General features: G+C 38.2%; 2 protein-coding genes across 2 annotated transcripts in view; one reads left to right on the forward strand and one right to left on the reverse strand.

Moving 5' to 3' along the window:
* The window catches only part of LOC120530712 (cytochrome b ascorbate-dependent protein 3-like), a 56,172-nt gene extending 51,432 nt beyond the window's left edge, over positions 1 to 4,740 (reverse strand). Inside the window, exon 1 of the mRNA XM_039755221.1 lies at positions 4,682 to 4,740. The gene's annotated coding sequence lies outside the window, so the exon portion shown is untranslated. The remainder of the gene's footprint in view (positions 1 to 4,681) is intronic.
* Positions 4,741 to 5,005: 265 nt separating this feature from the next.
* tmem258 (transmembrane protein 258) lies at positions 5,006 to 18,052 on the forward strand. The gene is made up of 4 exons (XM_039755378.1): positions 5,006 to 5,111; positions 12,301 to 12,410; positions 17,630 to 17,771; positions 17,957 to 18,052. The coding sequence occupies exons 1-3, from the start codon at positions 5,109 to 5,111 to the stop codon at positions 17,754 to 17,756; spliced, it is 240 nt and encodes a 79-aa protein (XP_039611312.1). The 5' UTR covers positions 5,006 to 5,108; the 3' UTR covers positions 17,757 to 17,771; positions 17,957 to 18,052.
* The last annotated feature ends 2,518 nt before the right edge of the window (positions 18,053 to 20,570 follow it).

Here is a 20,570-nt window from a genome sequence, read left to right on the forward strand (position 1 = left end):
CTGCATGATGAGGGGCTGTGAGCACAGGTTCCACTAGAATACATTGGGCCCCCACACCACCCTCATGGAGTCTGTTTCTGACAGTTTGGTCAGAAACATACACACCACTAGCCAGCTGGAGGTCATTTTGTCTGTGGCTACCACCTGCAAAACCATTCCCATTTTGGGGATTGCCTTGCTGTTGCCTCTCCAGTACACCTGTTGTCACCATCATTTGTACCAAAGCAGATGAAGCTGATTCCATTGCTTATGCTCCTAACTGGACAGACTGACATCCCCAAAGCTTAACTGACTTTTTCAGCCGGACTGCTAGACTATAATTAAGTGCTCCCTTAATTTTTTGAGCAGTGGTGGTGCCCATAAGAAGAACAAAATGGAGTCAAAACAAATCTAAAACAAACAATAATGAATTACTTTAATGATAAAATAATTCATAACAAAAGTAAATAAATATTTATCAACCTTATATTCAAAAATGTACAACACAAACCTTGAATGCCAATAAGATGCATTTGTAATACCTTGCAAAGGTTTGAAAATTATAACACCCAAATCCTCAAAGATAAGCAGGTTAGGTTAACTGGGGATTCCAAATTGACCCAATGCTAGTGTGTGTGTGTGTAAGTGAGCTCTGGCATGGACTGGTGATCTAGTCAGGACTGTTTTCTGATTTGGGCTGAGTGGTGCTGGAATAGGCTAAATCACACTATGACTCTAAGTTGGATTAAGTGGATTTAAGAATATTGTGTTATATAACTTCTCAACCAGTGACATTTTAGTCAGTCCAAACAAGTACTTATATCCTTAAAAGCGTTAAAATACAGTTGATGTAATATACATGCATAAACAATTTCTCAAACAAGGCCATCAAATACCTATGTACCATAATGGTTTTGTTCCTGCATCCCAAAGACTCACAAGTTATGTTACTTGAAACTCTAAACTGGCCTAAACTGGTGTGCATAAAAATGTTCATGGCACCTGTTCTACATTTGGTTTCCTTCTTGCACCATGAAATTCTGCAATAGGCACAGGCTCCCTACAACTCCAAGCTGGTTAAGTAATTTAGAAAATGGAAGGTGGATGAACTGAGTACGTTGCTCAGGTAATACAAGTTGCCCTGCTGTTAGGAGGTAAAGATGTAATTCAATAAGATAACTATTTGCTTTTATAACTTTCTTAGGATATTCATTTAGATCCTTTTTGATGGTGATTTCTATAGACATTTTCATATTTACAATTTCTAGATAAACAGAAGAAATACTTCTTTCAGAGTGGCTGCAATTTATATTAAGAATTTCAGTTTTAAATGTTCTATATAATTTGTAATGTCAATTTAATGGATTGATCATTTTATTTAATTGATTTATCTATGAGCTCCTTTCTTGACTTTAATGATATGGTATTTCATGTACAGTCCTTGGAACATGCAGCCCATGATGGTGTATTTTTGAAGAGTTCCTGGTTAATAATATAAGGAAAATGGAGGCAACATTTAACAAAACGATGGGTACAATAAACATACAATCCATCTATTCATCTATAAAGCATTCCAATAATTAATGTTTTACTTCCATGTATAATTTTATTATTATTAAACAAATTAATCAACATTCTCACAGAAATTACTACATAGAGAAGAGAAGATGGTTTTGGTAAAGATATAAGAAGAGAGATCACTGCTGTACTCAGGATAAGGAATTATGTAGCAAATTATGAAAATGTCTGATTTTAAATTATGTTGCGGTACACTTGCTAAGAAGCACTAATATTTAGTGGCTAAATGATCAAATTACTATACGATTAAAACTTTCAAGTAAAGTTTTAGTCTGTTTCAGAAGGATAAGAATATTTCATACACAACCTATAATTATTAAATATCTGATTTGATAGTGACATACCTTATTCCCAATAACGTGCGAGTATTAAGACAGAATTTAAACTTTTCAGTTATTAAAACACAATCATAACCTTTTTACTGAAACCTAATTAAGGTTTACTGTAAGCTAACATCATATTAGTGGAACAGTAGTTTTTGTTGTTGCCCTGCAGATCAAATTTCCTAGGTTCAAGTTCCATGCGTTGTCATTGCCACTTTGGATCTTCCTTTCAGTTACCCCAAACATGTCTATTTTAGATTTATTGGTGGCTATAAATTGACTGCATTTGTTTGGCTTCTCCTGGTGCTATCAGGATACGCGTGTATATTAGAATACATGTATATTGGAATCTACATTCTGCTCAGTGTAGGTTGTTGCCTATCTAGGCTATAGCTCCTGTAACCCTGAACTAAACAGTGTGATAGATAGAGAACAGAGAAAGTGGTTGACATTTTACTTATCACTGAGGTATGGTGGTTGGTGCTGCTGCCTGACTGCTCCGGGAGATGGCTTGATCTCCATTTGATCCTCAGTACTACTTGTGTGGGGTTTGCATGTTCACCCTAAGATTGTGTGTGAGTTTTCCTTTCATATCACAAAGAAAAGAGTTATAAAAGTTCCTAAAGTCCTACAGTCTACCACAATACTTGGTAACTTATTCCATGGGTCTAGTTTTCTGTGTAAAGAGTGATTACAGATATGTGCATCTCTGTGCCCTGTGATTGTATTGCACCCCATTCAGGGTTATTTACACCCATATTCCAAGACATTAACATTAAAACTTGAATGAAATAGGACAGAAAATGTACAGATGAGAAGTTAATCATTCTAGTACCTGCAATAAGGAAGACTGGCATTCTAGTAGCTTTAATAAGGAGAGACTGACTAGCTGTTTTATCATTACTATTATTATTTAAAATTTACTCTAGGACAGTCCCCTTACTACCACCTATATTGATTCTAGACTTAGACATAGGGGCCCAAAGCTCATGACCATAGGTGAGGGGAGGCAGGTAGTTCAACTGGCATATCACAAGCTTCACCTTCTGACACGGCTCCATCTTCTCCACTACAGATCAGTATAGCGAATGCATGACTGTGTGCATGGCCCCAATCCATCTATCGATCTTACCATCCCTTTTTCCCTCACTCATGAACAAGTCCTCAAGTTATTTAAACTCCTCTACTTGAGGCAGTAACTCATGTCCTACTAGGAGAGGATAGTCTACATTTTTCCTACTGAGGTTGCTGATCCTCATAACTGCCACTTCACATTTGGTCTTAAACAGCCCCAATGCATGCAGGAGTTCACAGGCCAATGAAGCAAACAGGACCTGTCATCTTCAAAAAGTAGTGACTTGCTTATAAATTAACAAACTGGACCCCCTGCCCCTTCCCAACTTTGCCTCAATAATCTGTCCATTAACACCACAAACAGGATAGCAGACAAGGTACAGCCCTGGCGGAGTCCCACACCGACTGGAAACAGTACTGATGTTTTTCTCAGTATGCGGACCCAGCTCTCACTGCGACTATACAGGGACTGAATAGCCCTTATTAAGGGACCCCATACTCTACCAGCAACACCCCCCACCCCCAGCTAACCTAGAGAAGGTTAGGTAGACCAAGACCAAGTGGACATAGTCCCATGCCCCCTCTAGATTCCTCATGATGGTAAAGAGCTGTTCCACCATTCCACAGCCTGGACTGAATACATATTGCTCTACCTGGATCTAAGGGTGGAATTTCCTTTTTAGTATGCTAGCTTAAGCTTTCCCGGCAATTTAGGATGAGGAGTTTGATCCTCCAAAAGTTTGAGCATACTCTTCCCGGTCTGCCATTCCTGGGGCACAGTTCTCGATGACCACACAACGTTGAATAGGCATGTCATCCATGACACTCCAGTAATGTCCAGATACTTGAGTGTTTCAGGGTGGATCTTATCCACCCAGGGGTTTGGCAACTGAGGACTTGATTAACTACCTCAGGAACCTCCCTCAGAAAAATGGGCATTGATCCCCCATTAGCTTCTGGCTCTTTCACCTCCACAGAGAGCATGTCCATCGAGTTCAGGACCTCCTCAAAGTGTTCCTTCCACCGCTGGACAACATCCTCAGTTCAGGTCAGGACTTCTCCACTCTTGCTGAGAACAGTCAGAGTGAATCCCTGCCTTCCCATATTGTGGTGATTGATGGTTTGCCAGAACCTCTTTGAGCCAAATCAACAGTCACTTTTCATGGTCTCTCCAAACTCCACTCACAACCAGATTTTTATTTCCCTGGCAACCAAGGTGCCTCTCAGCTGCTTTGGGAGTCTCCCATGCTAACCTTATACCAAAAGTCTTCTTTTTCAGCCTGATGGTATCCCTTACCTATGTGCCTACCATAGAGTTCTTGGGTTGCCACCCCGAGAGGCACCTATGGCCATCAGAATGCCACTCTTCGCAGCTGCTTCAATAATGATGACTTTGAACAAGGCCCATTTGGACTCCATGTCCCTAGCCTCCCCTTGGGTGGTTTTAAAAACAAGGAAAACGATAGAACGCCGGGTTCGAATTCTGTACGTAGAATCCATAATGTGTCATTGCTAACCACTGCGCCACACACCCTCTTGACAACTTACGTGTATGCAGTTCGCACTATTTGGTGGTTATTTACTTTGTTACTTCGCAATGTGCTACACCGTGGAACAATTATTTAAAACTGAATACAATTTTAAAATAACAAATATTACAACAATGACAGCTATAAACCATATAAGTTTCGTTTGGCATGTATTATTGTAAAAAAAATCAGACTCACAAAGTAACACGTTTGAGGCAGAGAGTGACTCTCCTCTACCTTTGAGTGCCCTCTTTCGGTAAAATTGAACAAGCGAATAAAATAGTCGTTCATCCGAGTGCGCAGCTGACGTCTCCCACTCTGTCCCGAAGGATGATGGAATATGTAGTCCTGTATCGTGAGTTTGCGCGTGCCTTTTCTCCAAATATTTAAATTTCCCTCATATCACAACCGTGTGTAAATGTAATTATTCTTTTATTTCCACTAGCAACATTGATTTTGCTTTTATTATTATTATTGTTATTTTTTTCTCGTGCTCCTCCGTGGCAAGGGAAGTTGCCAAGATGACCTACATTTCCCATAAGGCACCCATTTCTACGGGTTCTTCCGGAGGTACGTGTCCTTCTGAGAGTCGTGCCTGCAACGGTGGATTGAACCTGTTTAGAAAATGGTAAGAAAATAAGACTTTAGCGTCGTAAACATCAGGCTTGTTCATGAAGAGGGATGTGGAAGCAGGAAAATATATTCAGGAGTTGACATGGTTGTTTAGAGCTTTCCGGAAGTTTCCTTTTTCTCATAGTTAAGCTATGTGTGTATTCCTGTAAAGCTATTGTACTGAGAGTTTCAGCGCAGAAAATACATGGTTTATTGAAATTTTAAAATATACAGCATATGATGCTTTATTGACGTGACAGTTGTTTTATAGAGTCTTCGACTCCAAGAGATACTTTGTAGAGTAAAATAAATTAACTGTATATTGAAACAAGGATTTTGGCGAAGTAGAATTTGGAACCCAGTCGTTATCGTTTTAGGTAACGCAGAACGATCAAAAGCGTAAAAGGCAACTTTCAAAGATGTGTCACAAGTTACAAAGGTCCATCACTTAATAAGGACGAAGTTGGTTCAAAAACTATTAATTCTCACATTTCCAATTTTTAAATTTTTTAAATGTATTTTAATAAAAACAGTGTTTTGCTGACCTGAACAGTGTACATAATAACACAACAATATGTAACACTCTAACTCGTTAACAATTGCTGTATATATTTACAGTAGGTAGTTAGCAGTATGTAATGGGTGCATAGTATCAGTGTGTTTAAAGGCTCACCCATTGGCAAGTACGTAGTAGTTAAATTTTTCAACTTTGTGACTTGCTTAATATTTTTACTTAAATATACACTCACCTAAAGGATTATTAGGAACACCTGTTCAATTTCTCATTAATGCAATTATCTAATCAACCAATCACATGGCAGTTGCTTCAATGCATTTAGGGGTGTGGTCCTGGTCAAGACAATCTCCTGAACTCCAAACTGAATGTCAGAATGGGAAAGAAAGGTGATTTAAGCAATTTTGAGTGTGGCATGGTTGTTGGTGCCAGACGGGCCGGTCTGAGTATTTCACAATCTGCTCAGTTACTGGGATTTTCACGCACAACCATTTCTAGGGTTTACAAAGAATGGTGTGAAAAGGGAAAAACATCCAGTATGTGGCAGTCCTGTGGGTGAAAATGCCTTGTTGATGCTAGAGGTCAGAGGAGAATGGGCTGACTGATTCAAGCTGATAGAAGAGCAACTTTGACTGAAATAACCACTCGTTACAACCGAGGTATGCAGCAAAGCATTTGTGAAGCCACAACACGCACAACCTTGAGGCGGATGGGCTACAACAGCAGAAGACCCCACCGGGTACCACTCATCTCCACTACAAATAGGAAAAAGAGGCTACAATTTGCACAAGCTCACCAAAATTGGACAGTTGAAGACTGGAAAAATGTTGCCTGGTCTGATGAGTCTCGATTTCTGTTGAGACATTCAAATGGTAGAGTCAGAATTTGGTGTAAACAGAATGAGAACATGGATCCATCATGCCTTGTTACCACTGTGCAGGCTGGTGGTGGTGGTGTAATGGTGTGGGGGATGTTTTCTTGGCACACTTTAGGCCCCTTAGTGCCAATTGGGCATCGTTTAAATGCCACGGGCTACCTGAGCATTGTTTCTGACCATGTCCATCCCTTCATGACCACCATGTACCCATCCTCTGATGGCTACTTCCAGCAGGATAATGCACCATGTCACAAAGCTCGAATCATTTCAAATTGGTTTCTTGAACATGACAATGAGTTCACTGTACTAAAATGTCCCCCACAGTCACCAGATCTCAACCCAATAGAGCATCTTTGGGATGTGGTGGAACGGAGCTTCGTGCCCTGGATGTGCATCCCACAAATCTCCATCAACTGCAAGATGCTATCCTATCAATATGGGCCAACATTTCTAAAGAATGCTTTCAGCACCTTGTTGAATCAATGCCACGTAGAATTAAGGCAGTTCTGAAGGCGAAAGGGGGTCAAACACCGTATTAGTATGGTGTTCCTAATAATCCTTTAGGTGAGTGTATATTCATTATTTATTTATTTTTTTTTTTTTTACACAAAAATACTGTAGGAAAATACATTCATGCTGGATAAAAGAGATTTAATTCATTCTTTTTTTCTACAGCAGGTAACAGTAAATAGGCAACCTATTGTAGGTCCCATAACAGCTTTGGATGACCATAAGAATCAGAAAATAAAGTATTATTCACCAGAATGAAATATATTTTAGAATCGGTAATAGTTTAAAAGGCAGTAAATAGTTTTGAAAACTATTAGTAAAGGCTTACATACTATGCTATATACTAATCCAAATTTTAATTGATAATTTTTAAGATAAAAATTGAAGTGGCTATCTTGTGACTTAAAAATGCATGATACTCTTCTTATATAACCCAGAAATTAACTGTTAGTAACATCTGTGGTAGTAAAATTAGCTCAAAACATATATTTGTCCATTTCCTATATCTGATTTCCCTGACTCTCTATCAGAGATAGAAATTTATAGGTTAGGATCTAGTAATAGCAATAAAAGGTTCACGCTGTTCTTGAAAAGCATATGCAAAAACCAAAACTGTTAAGTCTAATATTCATAATACTTTGAGTAGTTGCACCAAGGTCTTAAAGAAACAAGCAGGAATTAAATTTTAGGTACAGAGATGGGAAAAAAAGAATTGTAGGGCAGGATCAAAAGTGTAATGCATACATTGCAGGACAAATAAATCTAAAATTTACAAGCAGTAGGACATTTATTAGAATTGCTTTGTAGAAGTATGAAGCAACTAAGAAAGAGAGTGAAAAAATGCTGGTGTATAACTTTTTTTTTTTTTTTTTGAGACAAATAACTCCAATGCAAGGACAGAAAAACCTCCACCAGCTACTGGAAATGTTTAAAATAATATATTGGAAATTCAAAAAGAGTGAGAGAAGTGGATTTAAAAAAATCTGAAATCAAATAAATCCGCAGATCAAGATAACCTTATCCAGGAATACTCAAGTAATCTAGTGATATACAGTGTATAGATACTAAATAAAAATGGTCCATAATGTTGTAAACTGTGTTCCAAGATTTTTCAAGTAAGAAAGAAATCAGTGTCAGGATAAAGCTGTTATGTAATTTATGGTGCTGGTGAGGGAAAATGTGTTGCATATAGTCTACCACAAGCAAGAAAGAATTTCATTGTACCCTGTGCATGTGACAGCAATGGCCTTGTAAATGTTTTTACATTGTATATGTGGTTCATATGTACAGTAAATACTAGTGGGCTTCGCTCACCAAAAGCTTTTTTGCTAATGAAAAATCGTTTAAAATGCATAATGCTGTGTTACTAGATAAAAGAACACCTCAGCCTTATTAATACCATGAGAGTGAAGCAATATCAATGTATTTTAAATAATAAAACTCGAATAATTCACATTAAAGTTTGATATATGGGTACAAAATGTCAGCCTTATGCTTTAAATATCCTTCAGTTTTTGATTGTGTCACAGTACCTCATGGAGTTGGAAAAATCACAATGAATTGTATCAGTATACTGCTGCTGGATTATGTGAATTTCCCCTTGGGATTAATAAAGTATCTATCTGATCGATACGAAAGTCCACCTGTAACTGCTGATTATAAGACACCTGCTGTTTCTGCTGAGGAATCATTCAGTGTGTTGCTGCCACTCTCGCCAGCTGTATTCTTTGAGATGGCATGGCTGAGATGTATCCTTGGGATGCTGGGAATCACCAGTGGGTTCAACCGCTTGACTAAACGGGCATCTGCTGATATTAGCTGCTCAGGTGTGGTCGATTACTTTTACCAGTCAAACATGCAAATGAAAGTAGTTCAAAATGGGGACAAAGTACAGACTGTGCTGTAGTATACTTTAGCTTTATTGTCATTCATAAGTAAAAAACTGAAATTACTAGTTGAAATTTAATTATGAGCATAATTTATGATGTTTTTATGTGGTTGTTAGTATCTGCATAATGGTCATTTTGGGTTTAGAGGAGTTAGACCATGTTATATTAATATGTTGAAATTCTAAGAGGAGGCAACAACATTATAAAACTAAGAGTTGCATGTTTTTTTTTTTTTTGATTTTCAGAATTATTTTTCAATAAGTCCCACATGAGAGGCTAGTGATTAAAGTAAAATGTGAAAATTCAAGTTGCTGGGTGAGGTTATGGTGAGAGGAAATTTTCTGAATTAGGTGATAACCGTGGTGCTCCTCAGGGATCAATGCTGGGCCACCATTCTTATTACTCATTATATAAATGATTGAGATAAAAATGTAGCTAACAAACTATTTAGTTAGTAGATTCACAGAATTGTTACAGAACATTTTGCACAAAATTCAGACTTGACATAAACAGCATGTGGCAGATAAAGCTCAGTATGAATAAATAAAAATGTACTCAAAATTTTATTTAAAAAAAAAAAATGCAGTATTATAGGTCTGAAAGATCAAAGTACACCTTGGGTGTAGCAGCTGTACGGAAGCTACAGTATTAAGATGTTGTCCGATGTTTTTAATAATTTCTTTGTAGTCCTCCTTTAAAGTCTGCACATGTGAATGTATATGCAAAACATTGCTTGAACTGGATATACATAAGTGCCAGCAATCTAAGTGTTAGACTGATGTATTAACGTGAAGAGTGCAGAGCATTTACCCAATAGAAATTCAAGCCCACTGCCTAATGCTGGGCATTCATTGTGTGATGTTTGGCTTAATTTTAAGCCTAATTTGAAGTTGCTGCATGACTTTTTTCCCCTCTGAGTCTGCGCAAATTTTGGCGTTATTGGCCATCGTTTCACTTAAAGTATGAGAGGGGTTGTGATGCCTGATTGCATCTTATGATTGGACTGTAAAGTATAACTCCTCAAAATCCTGTCTTTATTGTTAAAAAGGTATAAATATCAGCACGTCTTAACTGAAATGGCTCTAGGCTCTTCCCATGTTTTCAAGTAGGTGCCCATGGCCTAATGAACATCTTGCTTCCCTTGTCTCACTGGAACAGAGAACCCCGGAAGAGCCACGTGTGAGTTACCGTATACTGAATTTTGCTTATGAAGTTTTGAGTGGTGAAAAAGTTTTCTCCCATTTATTTCAGGTTTTTTGTTTGAAGCAGTTTTTTTTGTAGCAGAGGATGTTCCAAGTTAATTAATTTGGGTGTTGCACAGGATTTTTGGTAGATTATTAATGCAGATTAAGACGTCTAGTAGGTTGCTTTTGAAAAAGTGTAATTGCACATGAATACAATACATTTATATTGCACCTTTCCTATACTCAAAGCAATTTACGTCAAGAACTTAAAACAAACATGGATTTATGTGCCTGTTTTCAGCTGCTTATCACTGTTATTTTTATAAATAAGGTTTAAATGTGATGATGACAATAACAAACAATGGAAATGTAAAAAACAAATTAAAAACTGCTTTTGCAGTCATTTACCCTTCAGAAAAAAAGCATAAAGCTGTGCTAAAGTGAGCGCATAAAAATTAACTGTTAATGAAAAGTTTCATTTATAATTGTTCTGCTGTTACAAAGTATAGAATATTGTTCTGTCATCTCCTCAAGAGATACAAGTTGCCCATCTCCTGCAGTATGATTTCAATTTGTATCATTTATACTTTGCAATATAGTAAGCCACAATATGGCAAGTAAGCCTAGCAACTATATTCATTATTTTGGTGAATAATATCTATCTCAATTTAGGATGGAAATTTTAAAAATGCATGTGAAATGAGAGTGGATCTATTGTAACACTGAGATAAAAAAAAATTCAAAAAACTAAATATTTGTTCTTAAGTTGGACTGCTTACACCAAGTTATGTTTGTCCATTTATCATTCAAAAATATTCTTCCTTCTAGGCTTTTTTGACTTCAATATTTTACTAATAATAATATTTTCTTGTTTGTCGTCTTGTAAATATTTTAGCTGCATTATTTATTTATTTATTTTTAAATCCGGATGTTTTCTAAGTCTGTATATCAAATTATTCAATAAATATTCAAGTACAGAACACATATGCCTGTTTGATTCATCTGGACAAATTTAGTTAGGTTAATTTATTAATCAAAAAAGTTGATAGATTTATTTACAAAATTAATGTTTGTGGCAGCTCTAGTTTATTGTAAAATCAAAAAGGTATGAGATGCCAAGGCCATGTTTAAATTACTGTCTGTCTTACAGAAGCTGAGAATGTTGGGTTCAAGTTTATTGTTATGTGTACATAGTACAATGCAATTCTTGCATGTCTCCCTCAGATCAGTGGCATTAATAAGGTACCTACTACAGAAAATAAAGACCTTGAATACAACATTACACACTGATTGAAACTCCTAAACATACACACGTAATAAAAGAATTTCAGTGTCAGAGGCTGTTGTGTAACTTACTTACCTGTAGATGAAAATACTCTCTCTGAGTAGCGGAAGTATTTGAGCACACTACTTCTGCTGCTTAAAATTTTCCAAATTGAGGAAGACCACACACATTACCCCAGCCCAATGGAAAGCTGGATTGAGAAAGTCCAGTGTGAAAGGATGTGCACAATCCAGTGACAGTCATCTTTCAAGTTTAGTGGTAAATCTGGGCCATATAAGCAGGGATGTACAATATAAGACGCAATACAATTTTTAATATGCAGTGTATGTTCAGAGCTGTTCAATTTTATGCTAATTTATTATGTTGTATTCTGAGTCAAAAAAATAGCACATGGTATTGTTTTTTAAGAAAGTTCTGGGCGTCTTTTTCTTCTGATTTACTGCTTTTTGCACTCTACTTAGGCATGATGCAGTGCATGCCATGATACAACAAAGCTAATGACTCGGCTATTCAAAAGTGATTCATAAGTTTGAAGTGTTATACAACTTGATCAAAGAGAAATTCTGGTTTGGCCATTAAAACAGAAATGTTTTGGTAAAGTTGGAATGATAATGGTGAGCATCATCATGTTTCAGCTCTGCTAATCTTAAATATGTAGCCATTCTTACCCTGAAGGTCGTACAAGTTTGTGGTGGAACCGAGAGCTCAAATTAGACCAGTCTGAACAATGTGGGAATAGTGGCTCCACCCTCAAAAGGTCTCCTTCTAAAGAGGGTTGTAATACCATCCCTTCATCTTTTTGCATTTTCTTCATACCTTCCATGTAACAGGTGACTCTTTGCGACTGTTTTGAACAGTTTCTCTGGATGATTGTTACTACTTTTATATTCATTTAAACTGCAAGTAATCCAGTACCTTGTTCTTTCTTTCACCCCCTCTTCTTTAGGAGCTCGAGGCAATGACCAGATATACCAGTCCAGTGAACCCAGCTGTGTTCCCCCACCTGACAGTGGTACTTCTTGCCATTGGCATGTTCTTCACTGCATGGTTCTTTGTGTATCCTTTTTTTTGCTATACCAGGCACTACTCTTAATGTTATGGAACCTAAAATTCCAGAAGCTCGTTTCTGATCTTCTTACAGCCCCATGAAAATATGACAGTCTTTTCACTTCTACATTGGGCCCTTAACAAACTGTAGTGGTTTATTGTGCAGTGAAAAAATAGCCCATTTGCATCTCTTGTAATGTATAATTAAGTCGCAAAATACCTCAAAAATTATTTTAAATTGACCACATTTAATTTGTGTGAACCTGTTAATTTGCAATAAGGTTCGGTTTTAAAAATAATTGCTTTTTGCCTGAAAAGCTATACAGGTCTGCACATTTAAACATGAAGCAAGTTCTGTCATGTAAAGTATAAACTTGTAGATGCAGAAGGAAACTGGAAATGTGAATTTTCTGTCCCTTTATGTGACTTAAGGGTAACGTCTTTGTGGACTTGTTTGTGAACTGTGAGTCTACCCATTTTAAAATATTACCTAGAGTGCAATGTGGTTTAGTCTAATTGGTGAGTTGATGTAAACCAGATGCACAGACAAGAACTAGCTGTGTGTTATGTTGTTTGCTTGGTAATGTTGTAAGTGTGGAAGAGTTCTGCTTTTATTGGTTCCTGGGAAGCTCTTGAATCCATCTCGGTAGCAAAGCTTTAACAAGTATTTAGAAGGACAAGGGTCATGTCTGTGTCCACAATCAAACATTAGAATACTAGAACAATTTAGACGAGAACAGGCCTTTCAGCCCAACAGAGCTCATCAGTCCTAGCCACTTAATTCTTCTAAAAATACATCAAGTCTAGTTTTGAAAGTCCCTAAAGTCTTCCTGTCTACCATACAACTTGACTACTTGGTAGCTTATTCCAAGTGTCTATGGTTCTCAGTGTAAGGAAAACCTCCTAATGTTTGTGTGAAATTTACCCTTAAGTTTACAACTATGTTCTTGATGAACTCAAGTAACAGTCTCAATTTACTGTACTAATTCCCTTCAGAATTTTAAACACTTCAATCATGTCTCCTCTTAATCTTCTTTTGCTTAAACTGAAAAGGCTCAGCTCTTTTAATCTTTCTTCATAATTCATCCCCTTTAGCCCTGGAATCAGCCTAGTTGCTCTTCTCTAGACCTTTTCTAGCACTGCTATGTCCTTTTTGTAGCCTGGAGACCAAAACTGCACACAGGACTCCAGAAGAGGCCTGAGCATAACCTCCTTGGTCTTGTCCTTTACACATCGTGCTATATAACCTAGCATTCTGTTTGCCTTCTTAATGGCTTCTGATCACTGTTGGGAAGTTGATAGCTTAGAGTCCACTATGATTCCTAAATCCTCATAATCACTCATATGCTGTGCTATTTGTCAAGAAAATGTTGCAATCTGAAAAGTATACACAAATGCATTATACTTGTATCTTCTAAAATATCTTTTTTTTTTTTTTAAATTGTGTTGACATTGATTTTGGACATGCCTCCTATTCCAACAATATGCACCCCTGAATATCACTGGATACTTTACGTATTTGGTGCAAATATTTTATGCTTTTGCTCCACTTATTTTCAAGCAAGCCCCCCAAACTTATCATAATGTGCAAAATTGAGAAGCAAGCCTCATACAGGCTTTGTGATCCAGTTATGTACAACAAATGACGGAGGTTAACAAGATAAACAAGACTGAGATATCAGCATAATCAAGCTGTCGAATTACCTACAAACAGAAATGCATTTTGGTAGACTATAGTGTGATACCTTTAAAAACTTTAAATGGCTAAAAGCAAAAGCATGATCCCTTAGAGCAGTGGAGGGATGGCCATGTGGTTTACAGTATAGTTCCATGTTTCCTGAAAGCACAATGAATTTCTTAAATATTCCCAACATTTTTCATCATGTGTCAGTTATGTACTGCAAGGATTCAGATATAAGGACATCCTGTAGCACTGTGCATTTAACACGCTTTACACCCAGACTCCAGTGATTTGATACCAAGTATATCTGGTATTATAAAGTAAACTCGGTATAAGTTCTACAGTTGCACTTGTACCACTATTATCCTTTAGACCTTCTACTTCTCACTTTAATTGCAAATAACAAAGTGTAAATTCTTTGAATCATTGGGGAAACCTTTAATTTCTTCATTAGAAACTTACAGTGCCCTAATGATATACACAGTCTGAAAGAATTAACATCACAGCACAGGGATACAAACAAAACATTTGTGTTACTTAGGTTGAGAATTCTGCAATCCTAGCCAAGAACAGTTAGTGACAGTGATGAAGCTGATGGGTATCTGTTACACATGGCCAAAGAGTAAATTGTGTTCAAGAAATTTCCTGCGTCGTTTGAAACAGAAAAGTGCCATGCTGTGCAGTTAGGAAGTACAAGGCTGGAGCTGCTGAACTAACATGGTAAAAAGATGAGTTAAAACCCAGACTTGACGGGGACCCTGATTTTGAATGCTTAAAAGTAGCTGCGTTGAGAGCAGGTTTTTAGCCCTGTAAGACATTTTGCATGGTACAGCTGTTGGCCTGCAGGTGGTTGTGTTCAGGAGCTTATTTTGAAAAAGTGGAACAAATTTGATTTATGCTTTCTAAATCCACTGAAGAGGAGATTAAGGACTCCCATCTTTTTTTACATGTTGTGTTGCAGTCTTGTGTTGAAATCATCCATCGATTATCCAACCCGCTATATCCTAACTACATACGGGGGTCCGCTGGAGCCAATCCCAGTCAGCACAGGGTGCAAGGCAGGAAACAAACCCTGGGCAGGCACACACACACACACACACACACCAACCACCAACTGGGGACAATTTAGAATCACCAATGCACCTAACCTGCATGTCTTTGGACTGTGGGAGGAAACCGGAGCACCTGGAGGAAACCCACGCAGACACGGGGAGAACATGCAAACTCCACGAGGGGGACCCGGAAGCAAACCCGGGTCTCCTAACTGCAAGGCAGCAGCGCTACCACTGCGCCACCATGTGTTGAAATCATTTAAATTATTTTTCTCTCATCAGGCAACACTCAGAATCCTAGAAGGACAAAACGAAAAACAGGATTTTAGACATTTCTGCATATTTATTTTAAAAAAATTTGGAAGTATTCAGGACATTTTGACACTTCAAGTTTGGCTCATATGCATCTCATTGTATTGATCATCACTTAGATTTTTCTGCACCTTGTATGGAGTCCCAACTGTCATCAATTCAATTGATTTGACTCAATTAGGAAAGGCACACACTCGTCTACGGACGGTCCAAAAGCTGACAAGGTGTACCAGAGGAAAAAAACAAACCATGAGACTGAAGGAACAGCCTGCGGAGTTTAGAGGCAGGATTTTGAGTCAAAGCACAGATCTGGGGAAGGCTACAAGGAGCACATTTGCAGGGGAATAGTCACATTCTTCATTTAACAGTGAAAAGTACACTTTGATTTGTAAAGAATATGTGTATCAATGAGGCATTTTCTAAAAGCACTCAGAAAAGAGTGGATCAATAGCTGCTGTAGCATTGAGCAGGTGGAATAACCCAAATTTGGGAATCAGTAGAGCAATGTGTACTGTCATGGGCATTTCCAGCCCGCCCTTCAAATTGCCAGGAAATAGTGGACTTGCATTCATGCAATTGGAATTGGAGGTAATGGTTGGTTAATTATGAGGTCAATATTGTGACTGTTGTGCTCATTCTATCATTGTCCATTTTCATGGGTGAGCATTGCTGCACAACAGTGAACTTAATAAAAAAGTGACTGATGTAACCAGCCGGGGTGCCTGCCCAGACTGAAGCGTGAAGGCCCAACACCAGATCCTGAAGCACCTGATAACTTGCTAATGCTGCTTCTCTGTTCTTTTTCAAAAAGGTGTCAAGGTCCACCAACAGCCCTAAACAAGCAGCATGTGAAGCGTATGAGATAGGACCCAAATCAAAAAAGGCAAGAAGAGGGTCAGTCACCCTGAACATTTGTCAGGGCAGACTTTCAGTGGTGCTTGAGATGCATTTGAATTGTTTTTATTAACACTTGGTTAAAAATTCTACTATTTTGTATTAAGTCTTGATCTGTTATTTACTGAGCATTTCCATTATAGTAAATTAAACAACTGTATAGATCATTTGTAACAGAATCTATATTCAAATGATGTCCACCCTTCCCAGAGTTGGGGAAATACTGACACAACAGAAGGATCAATGAGCAGAAGAAATTCAGACTTTAAAGGGCAGAACAGTCCTCAATAGTTTTCATGGATGGTTTGCTAATCTGAAATGCAGATAATAATCATCTGTAAAATTTAGATACCCAGATAGAACTTGTGACTGTCTCAGGGGATTTCACCTTAAAACAATAAGATGTTTAGCAGCAAGACTGATGAAACAGATGAGATTCTGCTGGTAGTAAAGGTAAGGTGTAGGACGGACACATCTAAAAGGTTTGAGCAACAGCAGTAGTGGGATATCAAGAGGTAGGAAAAATGGCAAAGACTAAAATGCAAAGAGCCAAAGGAGAAAGAAAACAAGATGGAGGAACCAAAGAAAGTGGCAGAGGATCAGGTTCATGACCCATTAGCAGGTGCTCTTAGGTAGAAGAGTGACGTCTCTGAAGGAACTTTTTGTTGGGTTTGGTGATAATTAGGATTCCCTAATTCCCAGACTTTTACATTAACATTGTGTTTTTGTTTAGCAGTTGTGTCTTCTTTGTACTAACTTTTGTGTCTTTTTGTGAAAACTAGTATTGTTTAGTATCTATTGGAATGAGCTAGTCAAAAATACATTTGCAGATGTCTGCTATAGAATAATTGAGTTGGTGCTGATGGATGTTGTAGTAATTAATAACATTTTATTAAGATCTGGAAATGTTCACCTACTTGTAAATTAATGATCTATCAAAATAAAGTAAAACCAAGTAGTGTATGCTTTAACTTTTGCGGTTTAGAATGATTTTTCACCCCTTGAAATGCAGCATCTTGAACTGGTGAACTTCATGACTGTTTTATGACTGAACATCTCCATAGGTATAATGCATAGATTAAAAGTGCTTGTTGATGTACATTCATTCATTTGCTAAGCAATCCTATTCTCAGACCTGTTTAACCCAATTCAGTCTCACAAGGGGACGAGACTGGGCACCATATAATGACGCTGGGCTTTGTTTTAGGCTTCTGCTGTGCTGACTAGAGATGCTCTTCTTTTTCTGGAAATTGGTTGATCTTCCTGTTATCCTTAACTTGCTTCACCAGTTATGAGGTGACATCCACCAAATACACACGTGACATCTACAAAGAACTGCTCATCTCCCTGGTGGCCTCACTTTTCATGGGATTTGGAGTCCTGTTCCTTCTACTTTGGGTTGGGATTTATGTATGAGGCAGGTGGACAGAGGTAAGAATTTAGTCTACAGAATCAACATCAATGACTCGGTCAAAGTACGCTCGGTTTTTGGTCTGTAGTTTTATTCTACCTAAACGCCTGTTAACTTTCAAGATGAAGATAACAGTAAAATGATCCTGATAGCCCCATGATTGAGAAGTTGTTTCTGGTTGCTAATGTCTGTATCTTTATTTTAGGGACAGGTCTTGAAGAGAAGGCACCAAGGGCATTCCAGGGAACCTTTTGGCCTCTGCTATGGCACAAAGAATTTATTGTGAAGTTGTTTTTTTTTTCAAACATGAACTGCTTGTGATGGATGTTTTCTGTTCCATTATTCAAATAATGAGGTTTTCTAATAAAATTGATTTAAAATGTTGTATTCTTGAATGAAACCATGAATAGTGTACATAAAAATTGCAAATCATCCTGAAAGGTGTATAAGCTTTTAAGTAACAATGCTTACTTATTCCGTGAGCAGATAATTAAGTCTTTTAACTTGCTGTATATTTTATAATGATGGCTCAGAAGAGACCGGAGGTGGTGAGGGGCAGAACTCTGCCGGCAGCCGTAGACTTCTGCACCCATCACTTTATGAGTAACAAGCTGGTGAGTTGAGATGTACAGAACAATAATGTGAGTGTGGTTAACAGCAGAGGGCAGCACCAGGCATAATGACAATGGGGACACAAACCTCAAAGTTTGTGTGTTTATTGTAAAAATAAAACAAATGAAGGACAAGTGAAAGTACAGACTGACAGACAAAACAAGCCCACCATCAGGAGTGGCTTTCATTCTTGCTTAATTCTTTGCCTTTCTTCCTGACTGTCCTCAGATAATCCATGGACTGCTTGACGTGGTGTGTCAACTTGCTGGTCCTCTATGGCCCATCTCTCTTGATTTTTAAGTAGAAGATTAGGTACCCTGTTATCTTCCAGAAACATTGACTATTTTCATTAAAGGTGCCCCCCTCTCACTCTGCTAGTTTTTAGGTCTTGCCCCCACTACATTCCCAAGGTTGTACTCCATGGGGCCCAGCCATAGCTGCCTCCCCACACTGACATGTACTGACATACATTCATTTTGCTACTTTGGCTTTTTGTTTTTCCTGGTGCACTTCCTGTGCCGTCTTGCCAGATGGACCGTAGCAATCTATTTAATTTGGAACGCTCAGATAGCAGCTTAAGCAGTCAGAGTCTATGGACAAGATACTGAGCTTCAAGCTAGCAGGCATAATTAGTGGAGGGAGCAGAAAAGAAGCAACAACAACAGGTCTGTGAAGGGATTTGTTACGTTGCCATCAGCTGTCATGCTGTAAGGTTCTTGACAGTAAGTGAAGAACAGGAGTAGCTGACTGTCAGTGCAGTATTGTGAGAAAGAGCAATGGAGGTACACATTTCTGACATGAACAGAGATTCAAGGTTTGCCCTTGATGGGCTGCTAGTTTCTTTTCTTTTTAATACCTACTCTTGTTGAGACCATCTCTTGGATGTTTATTGTTGAAAAATTTTTACAACTAGACAGATCTATGTATAACAAAAGTGACGTCCAGATACATGAAAAAATCGATTCATATCTAGAGATGCATCCTAGGTGTCATCTTCTTTTAACATCCGTGTTTTTTCTACTCAACTGCAAACAGACGTCGTTGTTAGTAGATGTGCTGTTTTGTGTTCATTGCTGTAGGCCTGAAGAGTGCGTCAGTTAGGATTGTTTTAATCATCCATCCATTTTAGCAAGAGCCTGTCGTAGCACTACTGGGCTCAAAGCAGATCCAAACCCCACACTGAATGTCTATTTATTCTGCATTTCAATTTAGTGCCATGCCCACTCACATGGATGTCAATTTATTCTGCATTTCAATTTAGTGCCATGCCCACTCATGGCCAAATTCAGAGCTGTCAGTCATCTTTGGGATGTGGGCAAAACCTCTAAATGGACAGGAGAGAATATGCAGGTTCATACCATCACTCATTGAGGGAAATCAACCCAACTGGATGCCTCTCCACACTGCCAACACTTCATCATGCGACTCAAATAGTTCTGTTGCTGTAGGGTTGTACAAGCCTCTAAGATAAATACAGTTGACTTCAGCAACTCTCAGGCTATTATACATTCATTTGTCTTGCAACGAGCATCACTGTGGTGCCCTGCAATGCTCTCTTTGAACAAGAGGGTTCTGAGTTTGAACTGTGTCAATCATTTGGGTGCACTCACAACTGTTAGTATCGACCAAATCATTTGGAACACACGATACTTTAGAAGAGTGTTCTTGGCAGGCAGTGTGGTATGCTGGTTAAAGCTTTGGGCTTCAGTCTCTGAGGTAGTGGCTTCAAATTGTGCTACGGACGCTGTGTGAACATGAGCAAGTCACTTCCCCTGCCAGTGCTCCACATGGAAAAACAGACATTTAACCAATTATGTTTCAAAATGTTGTAAGTTGTCATAAAGGTGTCAGCCAAATAAAAAATATGGATGGAACAGAGTTATTAAATGCACTGCAGCTTCATCCAAACTTCTCATGGAGTTGACCCTATCCATGCAGCACTGAGTGTAAGACACCGTCCAGGCTGAGGCTTACAGACACTCACTAATTTTGGGCAAACACGGAGTTGCCAATGAACACGACATACACGTCTTCGAGAAGTGGCCCCCAGCTCCAGGGAGAACGTGCAAACTCTACACTAAGAGCCTTGTGGAACTGTGAGGTAGTGGCATCAGCCAGCATAGCTCTGTACGGCACAAAAGGTCAACTTACTTAGTAAGTATTACTTTATTTAGTAATAAATAAAAATAATCCATTTATATTGTAAT

The sequence above is a fragment of the Polypterus senegalus genome, chromosome 1 (genome assembly GCF_016835505.1).
Source record: "Polypterus senegalus isolate Bchr_013 chromosome 1, ASM1683550v1, whole genome shotgun sequence".
Lineage (NCBI taxonomy): Eukaryota > Metazoa > Chordata > Cladistia > Polypteriformes > Polypteridae > Polypterus > Polypterus senegalus.

Excerpts from the sequence above, each read along its gene's own strand:
- tmem258 (XM_039755378.1), top strand. Across the intron at positions 12,411-17,629 it reads TTCACTGCATGGTTCTTTGT|TTATGAGGTGACATCCACCA; the intron begins GTATCCTTTTTT and ends TTGCTTCACCAG.